The 17,851-nt window shown below is 39.4% G+C and overlaps 2 protein-coding genes, 2 long non-coding RNA genes, 2 other non-coding genes and 1 pseudogene across 6 annotated transcripts; 5 read left to right on the forward strand and 2 right to left on the reverse strand.

The window, feature by feature from the left end:
• Positions 1-1,276: 1,276 nt before the first annotated feature.
• LOC116199142 (protein PMR5-like) lies at positions 1,277-3,700 on the forward strand. Its single transcript, XM_031529436.1, has 5 exons — positions 1,277-1,765; positions 1,910-2,081; positions 2,596-2,774; positions 2,858-3,016; positions 3,142-3,700. The coding sequence occupies exons 1-5, from the start codon at positions 1,419-1,421 to the stop codon at positions 3,473-3,475; spliced, it is 1,191 nt and encodes a 396-aa protein (XP_031385296.1). The 5' UTR covers positions 1,277-1,418; the 3' UTR covers positions 3,476-3,700.
• A 72-nt stretch (positions 3,701-3,772) lies between these two features.
• Positions 3,773-5,636, reverse strand: LOC116200646 (annotated as a pseudogene).
• Positions 5,637-6,496: 860 nt separating this feature from the next.
• Positions 6,497-7,723, forward strand: LOC116199145. Its single transcript, XR_004155476.1, has 2 exons — positions 6,497-6,931; positions 7,328-7,723. It is a non-coding gene; the product is annotated as an uncharacterized LOC116199145 (long non-coding RNA).
• On the forward strand, positions 7,369-7,453 carry LOC116202110. The gene has a single exon (XR_004155992.1). It is a non-coding gene; the product is annotated as a small nucleolar RNA SNORD25 (small nucleolar RNA).
• On the forward strand, positions 7,570-7,713 carry LOC116202144. Its single transcript, XR_004156021.1, has one exon. It is a non-coding gene; the product is annotated as a small nucleolar RNA snoR136 (small nucleolar RNA).
• Positions 7,724-7,736: 13 nt separating the features above from the next.
• LOC116199143 lies at positions 7,737-8,686 on the reverse strand. Its single transcript, XR_004155475.1, has 2 exons — positions 8,221-8,686; positions 7,737-7,967 (listed from the first exon to the last, which is right to left on the reverse strand). It is a non-coding gene; the product is annotated as an uncharacterized LOC116199143 (long non-coding RNA).
• Positions 8,687-14,675: 5,989 nt separating this feature from the next.
• On the forward strand, positions 14,676-16,772 carry LOC116199141 (probable protein phosphatase 2C 25). Its single transcript, XM_031529435.1, has 4 exons — positions 14,676-15,358; positions 15,522-15,866; positions 15,989-16,168; positions 16,290-16,772. Exons 1-4 carry the CDS (start codon positions 14,831-14,833, stop codon positions 16,449-16,451), a joined length of 1,215 nt encoding a protein of 404 aa, XP_031385295.1. The 5' UTR covers positions 14,676-14,830; the 3' UTR covers positions 16,452-16,772.
• The last annotated feature ends 1,079 nt before the right edge of the window (positions 16,773-17,851 follow it).

The raw sequence follows: 17,851 nt of genomic DNA on the forward strand, positions 1-17,851 counted from the left end.
CGGAAATACATATACCTTGCTTTCCCCCCCCCCCCCCCCCCCCCCCGTGGCAGGGCAGGTATTCCTATTACTCTGCATTGCATCGAGAAATTCAGAGTGTCTCTAGACGACGGTACCGGAGTAGGACCTGTATGAAAAGAATGTATTTATGGCGATTGGTTAAGATTATGACAAGATTACTACGTTGCTCATATTACACGGTCACGGGAATCTAATCTTATGATGCTAGGCGGCGCGATAGTGGGGTGCAGCTCATCGGGTCTCAAAGGTGATGGCAGCTGGCCCATCCGATGATCGTGTGGGATCCGGGTGCAGCTAACCGGGTCTCTTGGTGATGGCAACAGGCCCATCCATCCGATAATTATTGGGCACGAGAGCAAGTGCACATTAGCTTTGGTCCCACTAGTTACTTGCCTCACGCTTTTCCTTGTCTTTTTCCCTCATGCTGGAACACTTGTCACATTGACAATAACTTATCGACGCATGATCGATCAAAAACTAGATTGTTTGAACAAAGTATTGTCGGTTCTTAATCTAGTTACTCGGGAAAATTACACACGTATTGATATAGCGAGAGAGACATGCGACCGATCCTACTCTATTTTAATCATCACGAAGTTAACGGGCTTTTTTTTTTTTTTGGTTTCTAATTAAGAAGATAATAAGATACATGTACCTGGTAGATCCAATGTTGCTGGGCCATTAAAAATTATCTAGCAATGGATGGAATAGATTTTTATTTGTTCCCTGGGACAATGTTTGAGTTCTGTACTTGAAAATTCAGTCGCGGTAATATAAAACACTCGTTCTTGTTGTATATGAGTTTTGAGTTTTGTAAGAATTCTTTTTATACAAACATATACAAAAACTTATGGCTTGTTTGGTTTCAAAGCACACTTTAATTTAATTTTACTTATAACAAAATAAAATGATTCATACAAAATTAAAGGTGGGCCTTATTTATATCACTATTTTTTTTTCACAACAAAACAAAATAACTCATACAAAGTCAAAGGAGGATGAGTCACATACATAATCATTTATACAACTCTTTTTTAAAATTAAAATATCATTTTAAAATCATATTTTAAAACTAAAAGCAACATTAAAATCTTTACCCAACAAGAATTTTGATTTTGTATTTGATGCGCGACTGAAAATTCAACCACGAAACATGAATTTTCCTGATTCTCTGTTCAAAAAAATCACAAGGCGAGGGGCCAGCCAGCCAAGTAGAACCCGAATATCTACTACTATAAGAAGTCGTCACCAGCGGCAGCAGTCAAAATCTCTCCCATCACATGGCTCCGCATCCCAACAAGACGTAAACACCCCCACCTCCCCCTCCTCCTCTCTAATCTTCCTCTCTGTCTGAAATCCCAAGAGCAACAACTCTTTGTCTGCTTCTTCTTTCTGCAATGGCCGTGAGATCTCTTCAAATTCCTTCCTCCTCTCAGCCTCTACCTCTTACCTCGGCAGTCTTCTTCTTATTACTCCTCCAATGGCGGAACTCCTCCACGGCCCTGCTGCTGAAACTCAAGAACCACCACGGCGGCCACAGCCACAGCAGCGGTCCCCTCTTCCAGTCCAACCGTTCCTCCTGCCAGATGTTCACAGGCACCTGGGTTCGCGACGACTCCTACCCCATGTACCAGTACTCCGACTGCCCCTTCATAGACCCCGAGTTCAACTGCCAGCTCTACGGCCGCCCCGACTCCGGCTACCTCAAGTACCGCTGGAGACCCCTCAACTGCGAGCTCCCAAGGTTCAGCATTAAAGCTTCTTTCTTTTTTTCTTTGTTTTTTCTTTTTTTACTCGCTCTCTGTTTCAATTATTTGCAATGTATATATATACATAAATGAAATGATGGGAATCTGACAGTAGACAGAGTAATGGTGATTGATTGAAGGTTTAACGGGAAGGAGTTCTTGGAGAGGATGAAAGGGAAGACGGTGATGTTTGTCGGGGACTCACTGGGGAAGGACCAGTGGGAGTCTCTCATCTGCTTGATTGCTTCTTCAGCTCCTTCGACATCCACCCAGATGACAAGGGGTTTGCCACTCTCAACTCTCAAGTTCTTGGTATTTCTCTTCTCATCTCTGTCTGCTTAAATTGATCTTTCGCCGGTTCATCCTTTCTTTGTCATTCACGGCGCAAATGAATCAGAGGAACCCTAGAAATTAAAAAAGTCTCATTGGATTGGATTGGATTCCATTGGATTCCATTGGATTGGGGAGGGAATGGGAATCAAATTCTCAAAGACCGACAGGGACTTTCTTATCATGTCGCGGCTGGGGGCAGGGCAGGGCAGGGCAGAGCAGACCAGTTGTTGCCAGCTGCAACACATTAGCAGCCCTCCCCAATACCTCTGGGTCCCACACATAATCTACCCTTCGACTTATTCCATAATAAATCGACCATATATTGGAGTTCATGTTCATGTGTCCACTCCTCTTCTTTATTTTGTGAATTATTTTATTATTACTACATCCTGAAGATTAGTGATCTCGGTTAAATTTTACGTGTTATTGTTCGGTTTTTGATTGGGCACACGTTGGGCTGGACTGATGGAGGTCTCCGGTTGTGGTAAGGTAGGACTATGGGCTCACGGTGTCATTCTACAAGGCCCCGTATTTGGTGGATATTGATGCCATCCAAGGCAAGAGAGTCCTGAGGCTTGAAGACGTCTCCAACAACGCGGACGTGTGGCGGTCTGCCGATGTCCTCTCGTTCAACACAGGGCACTGGTGGACCCATCAAGGATCTCAACAAGGGTAGGTAACCCAATCCAATGTGTATATACATCAATACATTGCGTGAATGAATCATTTGATCATGTGGTGCTGACACACTGCAGGTGGGATCTAATAGAATCAGGCGGGACGTACTATCAAGACATGGACCGTTTGGTCGCTATGGAGAGAGCTCTCAGAGCATGGGCCAACTGGGCTGACTCCAAGGTTGACCGGACCCGCACCCAACTTTTCTTCCTCGCTATCTCTCCCACTCACTACAAGTATATCAACCAATCCCTTCCCTATCGTTCGACTCGGTTTTCCCATATTGGATCTATTAGTTTGTTTAGAAGACAGTCTGAAGTTACTGAGTAATGAATGTCGTGATCGTTCTAAATATATGCAGCCCGAGCGACTGGAGCGCAGGGCCCACAGCTGCAACTACCAAGAACTGTTATGGGGAGACAACGCCGATGAGTGGGACCATGTACCCAGGGGCGTATCCTGAGCAGATGAGAGTGGTCGATGAAGTGCTCCGGGGCATGAAGAGCCCTCCCTATCTTCTCGACATTACGCTGCTCTCAGCTCTTAGAAAAGACTGCCACCCTTCAGTGTACAGCGGAGAGTTGAGCCCAGATCAGAGGGCAAATCCCGGCCGCTCGGCTGATTGCAGCCACTGGTGCCTACCAGGGCTGCCGGACACGTGGAACCAACTTCTCTACACAGCCATGTTCTACTAACTTGGTCCGCTCCATTTCATGTTTTTGCTCTCTAACATTGATTCTTAGCTTCTGCCACATTCAAGGCAATATATATGTTATTAGTCCATTCTTATGGTGGCAGAGACAGCAGCTTCAGTTGAGAGAGGATGCGGAAACTGCAATTCCTCCAGTCATTGTAACATTTCAAAAACGGAGCTTCATTTTTCTAATGATAGTTTAGCAGGTGCTTATTGTTATTTCTCATTTCGTCTTCTCGAACCACTCTTGGTTACCATGTTAAGCAGATGCATGAACGTGATGTTGCAGCCATTTCCATAACAAAAATCTATCAGCACGACGAAGCATATTATATATATCCCACGAGAGCCATCACCTCCCAAATACCATTATACTGAAAACGGAAGCAAAGCCAGAATGAGAAAATACGAAATCGGAAAAACTAGAGTACTATTTGATCCTCAGAACACATACTAGGATTTGATTGTTAGACCCGTCAAACCTGCTTTCATCATAGGAGCTGGGTCCTTCTCTGTGGTCCCGGATGGGGAGATTCCGGAGCCACTGGAAAGAGCTTGCCGTAAGCCGAGACGTGAACTCCTGGGACGGCCCTGCCTGATGGGTCGAGATTCTTTGACCATGCCTCATCCCATTCCACGGCTTTCGCGGTGCTGCAAGCCACGCTGGCTCCCCCAGGAACTGTGAGCCTGGCCGAGTTCTGAAGGATTGGACACAAAATAGACCATGAGAAGATAATTAAAACCTATCTGGGAGAAGTGTGCAATCAAACCAGTTAATGATTCACCTGGGGGAAGAACCTCTCGAAGACCATCCGGTAGTAGTAGGCTTCCTTGGGCGTGGGAGTGTTGTGAGGGAAGATATTTTCGGCATTGACCATCATTTTGTCTTTTTTTTGATGAATTGACCATCATTTTGTCGGTTACCAGGAAAAGCGCAACAAGAACTGTGAATAATTATAGGGAAATGTTGCGATATCAATTGAAGTCAACTCAGATTGCAGGAATACGAGAGAGGAGTATTGAAACGATACATGTTGAGCAGCGTGTTCTTCGAGTCCATCAATCCAAGTATATCCTACGCCATCACTGAATTGCTCCTTCTGCCTGTACAGAATGTGCTGCAGAGAACAGACATCACCAAGAGGAAATGCATTAATTGGTTGAACAATCGGACACTATCTTTCCCCGAGGCAGAAATTCATTTTTTTTTTCTTTCAGACCTTAGGCAAGTACGGATGCTCCTCGTCATCGAAGGCTTTTCTTCGGACCCACTTCTCGATACGTCCTTCCTCTGGTTTCACCTGAAACCTCATGGAGTCTTAACAAGACCTGCTAATAGACTGAACATGAAGAGCCAGACGAAATAGAAACAGAGAGAGATGCCAATACCATTTTCCATTCGGGGTCAATTCCCATGGCAACGTTGATAAATTCTTTATCAAGAAATGGAACTCGAGCTTCAAGCCCCGGAGCGGAAGTTGCCTTGTTAGCCCTCAAACAGTCATACTGGTGCAAGGCCATGATCTGCGATTGTGAATGTCAAATAAGAACAAGGAACACCTCAATCTGAGCCTTGTTTCTCCTTCTTAGCTAACCAAATTAACTTTTCATCGGGGATCACCTTTTGGCAAGTCTCCCGATGAAATTCTTCCTTGTTGGGTGCCTTGTGGAAATAGAGGTGCCCACCGACGACCTCATCAGATCCTTCACAAGAAAGCACCATCTTCACCCCCTAGAGACTTGATCTTACGAGACATGAGGAACATTGGTGTACTTGCCCTTATAGCCGTCACGTCATACGTCTCAATGTGGTGAATAACGTCCTCAATTGCATCAATACCATCCTACCATCCATGCAGAGATTTATGGTAATTTCAATCTCGTACGACCAGAGAAAGAGCTTACATGTCTATCGTCACCTAAACAGATTGTTCGATACCTGAACAGTGAAGTGGAACTCATGGCGAAATGTTCCCAAATAATCTGCCACTTCTTTTGCAGCCCTTAGAGCAGGTGAACCCTGCTTGACTGATAAAAAATCGAGTGTAACAATCGCCTACTTGCTGGTTTTTCTGGAGTTTTACTATTAGGATTGCCCTTTTCCGTTCCATGTATTGCTCTACCTTCCCTAGATATACCAGATGCTTCAACACGAGACACATTTGCTTGGTTTACGTGTTGGAGGTAGAAAACGATACCCAACAGACAAAAAAACTCAATTAGTTTGTGACTTGCCTCTAGACCGATGCAGAAGGAGTGAAGTGAAGTTGTTCTCCCCACTGCCGAGCGGCTTGTGTGCCTGACAAATAACGTGAAGTGATAGCAGCCACGAGTGACTAATCGAGCCCTCCTGAGAGAAGAACTCCAAAGGGGGCGTCTGTCATTAGCCTCTTGATCACGGCCTAAAATTCATAATCACCCATCAATCAGAGTTAACTGAATGATTAACCCGATCAGATCGGGGGTTCATTATCAATTCCATGCTATGATTAAAGAACTTTTACATTTTCAAGAGCTCGTCTCAAGGCCATGGGATTGTAAGGCGTTGAAGGAATGGATTCGGATAGCCCAGGAGGATTGTACCACCTCCTATGTCCCCTTTCCTTGCTTGAGTGCACGTGACCAGGTGGAAAGCACTCGAAATGCTCGCAGTCATCAGGTAGGCCTTTCAGTTCCGATGAGATCCACACAGAACCTGATTTTCACAACATAAAATATAAATATAAATATATATATATATTATTAATACTTGAAACAGAATACGCACAAATAGATTTTATAAGTATTTATTAACCTGCTTGAGAAAATCGCGTTTGCAACCGCAATTTCAACTCAAACCATGGTTTCAAAAATTCTCGCCAAACACTAAATCTGTTAAGAAAAAATAATTATGAAACCTCCCACCGCACTCCCATGATGAATTGACTTTGATTATACATGTATGTATGTATGTATGTATGTATAAGAGATACTTAGATATGGGATTTAGTGTTACTGTACTGCCCTGACCAGCTATCGCACTCATAATAAGCGGAATTCGACATAAAGTGACTAATTTCTGTCTGTTTTGATTAGCAGATATTTATTTATATCATCATCATTATTATCATTCCAATTAGTTGAAAACTGGGCCTATTTCTGGCCGAGCAAACGAGGCCAGGTTCCTTTACAAGGGCTTCTGGGCCGGCCATATTGGGCCCGTTGCCGGTCCCTTCCGCCAGCCGCCGAATTCGAAGAGGGTAATCGTAATTGGAGCAACCTAGCATCTCAGCCGCTCGTTCTATCCATCACGCAGAACTTCGACCGTCGGATCTCTTTCTCCTGCTCCTATAAAATGACTGCCAGGTCCTCATCTCACGCTCGGTCACATCGTCTCCTCCTCATAAGCTGAGTCGGCGCACCCTCCGTGCGGCCACTAGGGTTCCAGAGCTCGCGCTTCGTTTCCAATATTCCTAAGGTTATCCGATCTCTTTCTGTGATCGATATAGCCTTGTTTTGTTGGTGATGCATTGCACAGTCTTCTAAGGTGTTCGTTTGATCTTTCGTATTTCAACGTCTGTGGGTTGTGGTCTGTCTCGTTGTTGGATTTCTGATGTGATCTTGCCGGAGAACGAATCTATCAGAGTCTCTGAATGTATGCAATAGGTGAAAAGCTTCGCTATCTGGTCGGTGAGGATATGTTATCAGTTCCCACTCGACTCGTTCCCTTGAAGCAATAGGAATCTGTGCTGCTTTTGTTTATGTATCTCTCCCTCGGCTACTCTTTTTCTCAGTTGCTTCGGGAGCACACTGGAGCAGCTACATCTCCTTTCATTTCTAGCTCAATTTCATCTCTTGCTCAATTTCATTTCAGCCTTTTCTCTCTCGCGAGGTAGACTGGAGGAGGTCTGTTGCAGCGGCGGTGATGAGTCCTACAGACCTGTAATGACTTGCGAATATGATCGCAGCTCTTTATGAACATCTAAGGGACTGAGTCACGTAACAGATCTCCCAATCCTGTCAGAAAAATTCGTTTTAAATTTAGCTAAAAGTATCGATTATTTTATTATTGCTGGGTGTATTTTTCTTGATTGTTCGTTCCGTCCTAGGTTAGGATTGGCTTCAATCATAGTATAGTGATGGCTTGCACTGCTAATACTTGAGTAGGTGTTTGTCCATTTCGTTGAAGCCGATATTATTGTTCCCCTCGCTATCCGGTGCTTCATCGATGTTGTAATCGGACGTCGGGGAACTACAGTTCTTCAGGAAAGAATTCCTCGTCCTTTCTTTTCTTTTCTTTTTTCTTTTTTTTGAGCTCATTGAAATCAAATCAGAACGACAGATAGAATTGTCCCAACACAAATTACCAAATATAGGACAATTCTAAGTTTTGGGTTCAATTTTCTGTCCATATGGTTTTCTTCCACTGCCAGGGAGCGAGTGCGGATGATGTAGTTGAAGTGTTTCTGGTGTTGCATTTTCTACTAGATAGTAAAACCCCCATTTTGATCGTCCTGCAACCAAATCTATAGTTAAAAAAATTTCATAGTAAAAAAAAAAAAGGATTTGACGGACCTGACCACGACATACATACATATATATATATTATCAATAACAAATTTGATCATTGATTGGGGATGAAAGGCTACCGATGCCCAGTATTAATTGAACAAAGCCAAATGAACTATTTGGACGACTTACCATCCTGGACAGCAAAAGTAGAATAATATCAGATGCCATTGCGAACTGGTTAGCAAAGAGGCATACCAGATCTTCGACACAGGAGGGCAGAACGCCATAGGAGATGAGACCAGTATAGCACTGCTTTGCGGCAAAACAGGTAGTTAGGATCATTGGCTCGACGGTGATGATGTATTTGAGCTACACCAAGGCAGCGCGACTGCTTCCACCCCACAGCAGATGGATACGTTTATCTTTGGCCAGAACGAAGAGGCTAGCGCCCATTTGCAAGGATGGCATAATCCTTGCAAATCTGTGGGAGTGTGGAGTTTTTCCAAATGGATGGCGTTGGCCAAGTGAATCTGCCTGCTAGGAAGGTAGGATAGGATGATGATGATGATGATGATGATGAAGAATTAGCATAATCCGTCCCATTTGCAAGGGCCCTGTCCAAAGGATTCGAGGCTGGAAATGTTGGGCCTGAATTTGATGAGCTTTGTGCCCAACAGCCCAAATGCCATTTTTGTCCCATAATAAATAAAATTTAATATAGAAATGCAAGTTGGATTTGGCGGTGTAGCGATCCTAAGAAGTTGAAGCTGGGGCTGGGATTGATCTGCTGCTACCTACAGAGCATAGGCTTTGCAAAATATATAAAATTTAACATAACAGACAAATAAATAAATAAACTAGAGTCTGAGTCTGAACTCAGAAGAGCAGTTGTCTTTTATTATATTATATTATATTTACTATAGGGAGAGAGAGAGAGAGGATGATCATACATCACATTACATAACACCTGGAGTACTACAATATCATACGTATATGTGGAAATATCGATCGTTATGGTGGCCCAGAACTCCGAAAGCCGGGTCCGGGTGCGGATTGGTTCCCAGAACAAACTAGAGGAATAATATCAAAACCCAAAAACAAAAGAATTGTTTTCGTTTGTGATATGTTCAGTTTGGTCGTATAGGAAAATTTTAATATAACTCTGTATTACACGTTTAGTACTTTAATTCAAATATTTACGGTCCGTTTGATTTCCCAATCTGATTTTAAGATTTTAATTCTAACTTTAACTATACTAACTATACAATAAAAGTCAACAGCACGATTGTTATTTTTTTTATTTTTTATTATTTTTTAACCATTCAATTCAATTTTTAATAATAAATTCTCTTAATTATTTATTACTTTTTTTACAATTCAACAATGTAATTATTACTTTTTTTTTTCAACTATTCATTACTTTTCATATTTTTTCTCATAATTCAACATTACAATCATTACAAACCAATTAAAACCAAAACTTAATTCAACTCTAAAACTAAACACACTATTAGTATTTCAATTTAAGTGTTTAATACTTTTATTATTTATGATGATCATATAAAATATCAAACAATTCAATCGTAATACGAAACACTTAAATTGAAAGTGGAAGTAAAAAGCACTTGTACTAATTATGATTACTAATAATACTAAAGATCAATCAATCACATTACATAACACCTGGAGTACTACAATATCATACGTATATGTGGAAATATCAATTGTTATGGTGGCCCAGAACTCAACAGAACCGAAAGTCGGGTCCGGGTGTGGATTGGTTCCCAGAACAAACTAGAGGAATAATATCAAAACCCAAAAACAAAAGAATTGTTTTCGTTTGTGATATGTTCAAGTTGGTCGTATAGGAAAATTTTAGTATAACTCTGTATTACACGCTTAGTACTTTAATTCAAATATTTACGGTCCGTTTGATTTCGCAATCTGATTTTAAGATTTTAATTCTAACTTTAACTATACTAACTATACAATAAAAGTCAACAGCACGATTGTTATTTTTTATTTTTTATTATTTTTTTAATCATTCAATTCAATTTTTAATAATAATTTCTCTTAATTATTTATTACTTTTTCTACAATTCAATAATGTAATTATTACTTTTTTTTTTCAACTATTCATTACTTTTTTACATTTTTTCTCATAATTCAACATTACAATCATTACAAACCAATTAAAACCAAAACTTAATTCAACTCTAAAACTAAACACACTATTAATATTTCAATTTAAGTGTTTAATACTTTTATTATTTATGATGATCATATAAAATATCAAACAATTCAATCGTAATACGAAACACTTAAATTGAAAGTGGAAGTAAAAAGCACTTGTACTAATTATGATTACTAATAATACTAAAGATCAATCAATCACATTACATAACACCTGGAGTACTACAATATCATACGTATATGTGGAAATATCAATTGTTATGGTGGCCCAGAACTCAATAGAACCGAAAGTCGGGTCCGGGTGTGGATTGGTTCCCAGAACAAACTAGAGGAATAATATCAAAACCCAAAAACAAAAGAATTGTTTTCGTTTGTGATATGTTCAAGTTGGTCGTATAGGAAAATTTTAATATAACTCTGTATTACACGCTTAGTACTTTAATTCAAATATTTACGGTCCGTTTGATTTCGCAATCTGATTTTAAGATTTTAATTCTAACTTTAACTATACTAACTATACAATAAAAGTCAACAGCACGATTGTTATTTTTTTATTTTTTATTATTTTTTTAATCATTCAATTCAATTTTTAATAATAATTTCTCTTAATTATTTATTACTTTTTCTACAATTCAATAATATAATTATTACTTTTTTTTTCAACTATTCATTACTTTTTTACATTTTTTCTCATAATTCAACATTACAATCATTACAAACCAATTAAAACCAAAACTTAATTCAACTCTAAAACTAAACACACTATTAATATTTCAATTTAAGTGTTTAATACTTTTATTATTTATGATGATCATATAAAATATCAAACAATTCAATCGTAATACGAAACACTTAAATTGAAAGTGGAAGTAAAAAGCACTTGTACTAATTATGATTACTAATAATACTAAACACTTCAATTAAAGTACGAAACGCTTGAACTGAAAGTACTAAATCTTTCACGGTGACACACAGTCATGTTAACAAAACCGTAGTTGCACATTATTTTCAATATAGAACAAAACAAAGGGCATTTCATGGACGTCGTTCAGTCCCTTTTTGGCTTGTTCCTTCTTATGCGAAACGTTATTTTTCTTGTACGAAACGTTATTATCCAAATACGAAAACTTTTCCGACAAAATAATTAGTCAACTATATGTACAACAAATTAGTCGTACTAACATTTTTATATGAAATATTTTCATACTTGAAGAACAAAAATTCGTACGAGAATAATATGATACATTTGGTTTTAGAATTAAATTAACTTTGATTTTAATTATAAAAAATGACAAATAATTATGTAGTGTGTTAAGTTAAAATTAAAGTTAAAATTTTTTACTTGAAAAATATATATTTTTATTGTGTAGTGTTTTGAGTTAAAATTATAGTTAAAATTAAAGTGATTTTAACTCTCAAAATAAATAGGCAGCATGAATGTTTCCTATGAATATTTCATGTCACTCAACTCGAGGATTTTCCCAAAGGAAGCAAAGTCAAATCGAAACAGGAGATGGACTGGACTGGACTGGAGACAGGAGAGTAGACAGCTTCTTCTCTCGACTTCCTTTTCTTGTTCGTTTTTCCTTGACGCGTAGTGTTTTTGTGGTGTGAATTGGACTTGATCTTTCTCTTAATTGAAAATGTATGCTCCTCCTTTTTCCTTAATATAAAAATAATAATATATTATCCAGCAAAAAGGATAAATATATATACACATATATGAAGTCATATTAGTAAAAATTAAATTAAAGTTTAAACTAACTTATATTTTTAAAAACTTAAAAGAAAAGATAAATATTTATATTTGTATCTCACCCTATTAAAATAATAGGATTGGGATAGTAAATATTAAAATAAATTGTAAGATAATTTTTATTAAAAAATTTTAAAAAGGAAAATTTTATATCTATCTCCCACCTTCTTAAGATAAAGTTGAGGTTAATTTTTATTAAAATGTTAAAAATAATAAAAAGTCAAAAAAATTATTAAAACAAAATTTGCTTTAAAATTTACTCTATACAAAATACACCGACTGAAATCCGTGCATCGTATGGTCTAAAAATCTAGTAATATATGTAGTTATTCATTCGTCAGCGACAGCATCAGCACTGCATTATTATTATTATTATTATTATTATTATTATTAAAAGATGAAAAAAAAAGAGCAAAAGAAAAAATGTGCCGCGTCGGATAAGCGGCTGTTAGTAAGACCATCCCATTCCGCTCATTTCAGCCCGGTGCCTGCCTTAGGAGGGGCCAACGGTCAACAAATGAAAGAAGAAACAGGCAAATATATAATTATCAATATATATTATATTAATAAAAATGTGTGATAATTAATGCGTGTCGGTTTTTTTCAACGGTAACTTCACGGAGCCTGCGTTTGCCCTTGCCTGCAGTGCAGGGCTCAGTCAGTTTTTAAATTCTCCCATGACTATGACCGTGACTATGATGACTAATGAGGGTGAGGTCGAGTCCTACTACTGGTTATTGGTGATTATTGATGTGGGTGGGTCCCGCCGGGTCTGGACTGGTCTGCCTCCTCTCTACTTTCCTCGTACACACATACATTACATACATACGCACCGTTTCTTCGTTCTCTTAGTCTTAGCAGCGAAGAAAAAGAAAAAGACAAAAAGAAGAAATGGTCAGGAAAAGAGAAAACTTAGGGCAGGGGGAGGGCAAAAGATAGAGAGAGAGAGAGAGAGAGAGATCCTTTTTCCCACATTTTCATTTCTTCTTCTTCAAGTGAGGAGCCAAAAACGCTGCATCTTTTTCGTAAGAAAAAGGGAAATATTGAAATAATGTAATGCAAAAATACCCGATTCCGCCACGTCCATCCTCATTCATTCCAGCTGTTTTCCAGCCCCTAGCTCCTATATTTTGCCTCCCAAAAAGACACTCTTGCCCCCCCTTCCTCATTAGGACCACGGGCTAAAGGAATATATACGTGCGTGTAATTTGTTTAGTCCCCGTTTGGTTTCGGAAAATTGTTTAACTTTATTTCATTTCAACTCAACTAATCTACAATTCAACAACACAATTATTACATTTTTCATTTTTATTCAATTTTTTTAACAATTCAATTCAATTTTTAATATTAAATTCTCTCAACTATTCATTACTTTTTTCACAATTCAACAACATAATCATCACTTTCTCTCAACTATTCATTATCTTTTCACACTTTTTCTCATAATTCAACGACACAATCATTACAAAACAATTAAAATCAAAACTCTACTATAAAAACAAACACGAATAATAATATAACTCTATTCAACTCAACTCTATTCTTTTCTAAATTCAATAATATAATCATTACTATTTTATCTTTTTATTATATTTAATAACACTTTCTAACTCATATTTTTTCCTCATCATTTTTAAACTTTCAATTTATAATATTTTTCATTCATACTTTTCTCTACCACTTTTCAAATCATTTTTTTAATAATAAGGTTGTGTTTGGTTTTAGAGTTGAATTTAGTTGAGTTTTGGTTTTAATTGGTTTATAATTATTATGTTATTGAATTATAAGAAAAACTGTGAAAAAGTAATGAATAGTTGAGAGATAGTAATGATTGCGTTGTTGAATTCTGAAAAAATTAATGAATAGTTAAGAGAAAGTAATGATTGTACTGTTGAATCGCAAAAAATATAGTGAATAGTTAATAGAATTTAATGTTAAAAATTGAATTGAATAGTTAAAAAAATTGAAGAAAAATGGAAAAAAAAAATAATTGTGTTGTTGAATTGAAGATGTGTGGAGTTAAAGTGGAGTGGAGTTGAATTGAGTTAAAAAAAATTAAAACCAAACAAGCTTATAATTTCTCATCTACTTTCACATATATATAAATATATATTTTCAAACATCAATATATTTATTATCACTGGCAATCATTGTACAAAATCAAGTTGAGTTGGATTACTTATCCAACTAGAAAACCAAACGCAAGCTAAATCGTCCATGGCCCTCGTCACCATTGAATCATGTGAGCAAATACTACTCCAATGTGTATGTGAGTTTGTTGATTTGATTAATTGAGAATTCAGGCTAGCTGTATATGATTACCTTGACATATCTCAGTCCAAGCAACTTTGTTGTTTTATTACTTTTGTGATATGATTAATTTACTTGTATATTAAATAACAATTCAAACTTTTGTGATAAGATTTTTTTTGTCCCTTTTTTTTCCATATGATTAATGCTTTTGGTTCATTATAACACGGGAAGGGAGGCTAAAGTACGAGGTTTCGCCCCAATAATAATATATGGAGACATAGAAAATGGTTTTGCAGATATTTATCCCATATATAAGAACTTGGGAAATAGCAGTCAGCAAATGTTATCCGTTGAATGCGAAATAATAGGGTCATTTTCGACTTTTCAGGGATGGGTGCAGCGTCCGAATCACTGGTCAAACGTGTGGGGAGACATACACGGATTCTCCGGTAACACAAAACGTCCCCATTTCCCCCACCTTTAAATACTCCCCCCCACTCTCTCTCTCTCTCTCTCTCACCGTCTGAATTTGTCTCATCATCATACGAAAACCAAAAGAGAGAGGCAAAAAAAAAAAACCCTCACGGACGAATCAACCCTAACGTTCCAATTCCATCGGAAGATATCGAACGATCCCAACGGAATCATTGACCGGCGGAGACGATGTCTTGCTCTATCGCCGTCACGAATTCCCCCGTTTTCTCGCCGTCCAGAGGAGTCGTGCCGGCTTCCCTCTTCTGCAACATACCCGCGATCATCTCCTCTTCGCCGGAGGCGCTTTCCCTCACCCTGTCCCACCTCAAGCCCTCCGCTCCCTCCTCCTCGTCCTGTCCTTCTCCTTCCTCTTCCAGTTCGCCGTCGTCGCCCTTCAGGATCCGGCTCCAGAAGCCGCCCAGCTCGCTTTCCAACACCACCACCTCCTCTTCTACCGTCGCTTCGGCCTCGATCTCCGGATCTGGATCCTCGCCGACCATCCCGAAGAGGAAGAGACCGATGAGGCTGGATATACCGATCGCAACTTTCAGCTTTGGCGCTCCGGCGACGCCTTCTGCTTCGGCGGCTTTGGCCAAGGATGTGGTCTCTGAGGAGAGGGAAGAGTATGGATATTCAGTCTATTGTAAGAGAGGGAGGAGGGAATCTATGGAGGACCGTTATTCCACCACGCTTAACATTGGCGGAGATCCCAAACAGGTAACGTTCAAATTTCCCCCCTTTATGCATCATCCATCATCAGATTTGCCACAGCAAATCATATGAGAATCTAAACCAGAATGATATTATCTATCTCACGATAATAGACGACATATACATTTACAGTTCCCTATTCTGACCCGGTGTTGCTTCGTTTCTGCAGGCCATGTTTGGCGTTTATGATGGACACGGTGGCGTAATGGCTGCTGAATTCGCTGCACAGAACCTAAGTAAGAACATCGTAGACAAAGTAGCTAGAGCAGATGGGAATGTAGATGGAGTTCGGGAAGCAATCAAAGAAGGTTACCTGAGGACTGATTCCGACTTTTTGAAAGAGGAATCACGCGGTGGTTCTTGCTGCGTCACAGCCTTAATTAGGAGAGGCAACCTCGTTGTCTCTAATGCCGGTGACTGTCGTGCCGTCATCAGTAGAGGGGGTGTTGCAGAGGCCCTCACGTCCGACCATAGGCCTTCCAGGGAAGATGAAAAGGAAAGAATCGAGGCGCAGGTGAGGATTAAATGAGTCGTATTCGCTGTTCCTTGAACATACATTGAATTCATTCATATAAGGAGACTAGTGAGGGTCATTTTCTTGCGTTATATTGCTTACGTTCGAAAGCTCTTGTGCAGGGTGGGTATGTGGATTCGTACCACGGTGTTTGGAGAATTCAAGGGTCCCTTGCGGTGTCTCGGGGAATCGGAGATAGGCATCTCAAAAAGTGGGTGACAGCCGAGCCAGAAACTAAAGTAGTAGAAATCAAAGCAGAACATGAGTTCCTCATTCTCGCTTCCGATGGATTGTGGGATAAGGTAATAGGGAAGGATCCTTCCCTTTTTGGCACCTTCAAGTTACTTGATATGCTTTAATATATGACCCCAATTGGGTATGTGCATTCCGCTGATTAAAATTTTCCTGCATTTGTGTATACAGGTCTCCAATCAAGAAGCAGTAGATATCGCTCGCCCTTCATGTTTGGGAACAAAAGGGGAGGAACTAATGGCTGCTTGTAGAAAGCTTGTAGACCTCTCTGCATCCCGCGGCTCTTGCGACGACATAAGCGTGATGCTGATCCAACTGAAGCGATATACGTGATGCGATAGTTTAGCCATTACAGAAAAGTCTGACAGATTGATTTGATGGTCTTGGTATTATTGTCGGGTAGGTCCCTAATTGAAAGGCATACTACATAGGATATAGGATGTGCAAGGAGCAGAGCCCAGTGGTAGTAGCATTATATATAGAGTATGGCAAGTAATAGATAGAGGTGGTGAAAATTTAGATGTGATTATTGATTTGTAGCTTACATACACGACGATAATGATTGTAACTTTCTGACCATTCATCTCTGGGGTTTTCAGAACCCTGCATCTCAATAAGAAGCCTCTCTTGCACGGACTACTCAGGATTATATGATATTGATTCATTCTTTATGTAACTCTCGCTTGCAAGTTTGATATTCAATTACGAGAAATTCCCCGTGATATTTGCAAGTTCTCCGAATGTGAATAGTTGAAGGAAGTTGAGCTCATCCAGCGTGATTTATGGTTACCGGAGCTTTTAACATGCAGAAAGTGAAAATTCAACATGAAAATTTACGGCTGACCGATCAAACTCAAAGTTTCAGATTCAATATGGGAAGAGTTGTCTAAGAAAATCAATTCTGAAGGGGGATGCATAAATTTTATTTCTAGAAAATGAAAGTGCACATTTTAAAGGGGCCTCGTTTGGAAAAGAGGCCTATCTATTTGAGTCGACTCGACTGAGCTTAAAACTCTGCAGATATAAGCCCATCCCAGCCGGTTCATGGGCTCTTGAAATAGGCGGTACTGGCTCTTAATGGGCCCCATCCAACTTGTCAGAGTGGCTCGGCCCAAAATGGTCAGAATGGTCCCATTTTTTTTTTTTTTTTACAGGAAAGGTTCATCGGGCGCCAGAAATATTGTCCGGTCTATAATGATTTTCAGTTACTAGGACACAAGGTCAGTTGTTGGAGTCAGCAGTTGGTCTGGTCCGATTATGCATGAGGCCTTTGTCAAAGTTGATTGAATACAGGAGTTGAAGCAGTGGCCCCTGACTCTAAGGAGGAGTCCTGATTTTCCGAGCGTACGTGTCCCTGCCTTTTCTTAATCTTCCGCTGAATTCTTTGTACAAATGAAATGCTAGAGAACTCTGTTACGGTGTTACCCCTTGAGCTCCTTCCCTCAGAGTGCGGGGCCGAAATGACGCGCTGTTTCAATCATGTAGTACGATAAGTGCGAACATATACGTCTTTAACAAAGAGCTCAGGTTATCGGTAGTTGATTGTTTCATGAGCTGAGATAAGATCATATACCTCTCTAGGAGAACATATCCGATCCGACATCGTGGCGGGACATCAAATCATGTTCAAATGAAGGAGACAACGCGACAGTAGAGATCAACTGGGCCCATTCGCCGGATATTTCGGGCCCACCTGAATTGACTGGGACAGACCGAAATGCCACAGAGTCAAC

The sequence above is a fragment of the Punica granatum genome, chromosome 3, assembly GCF_007655135.1.
Source record: "Punica granatum isolate Tunisia-2019 chromosome 3, ASM765513v2, whole genome shotgun sequence".
Classification (NCBI taxonomy): domain Eukaryota; kingdom Viridiplantae; phylum Streptophyta; class Magnoliopsida; order Myrtales; family Lythraceae; genus Punica; species Punica granatum.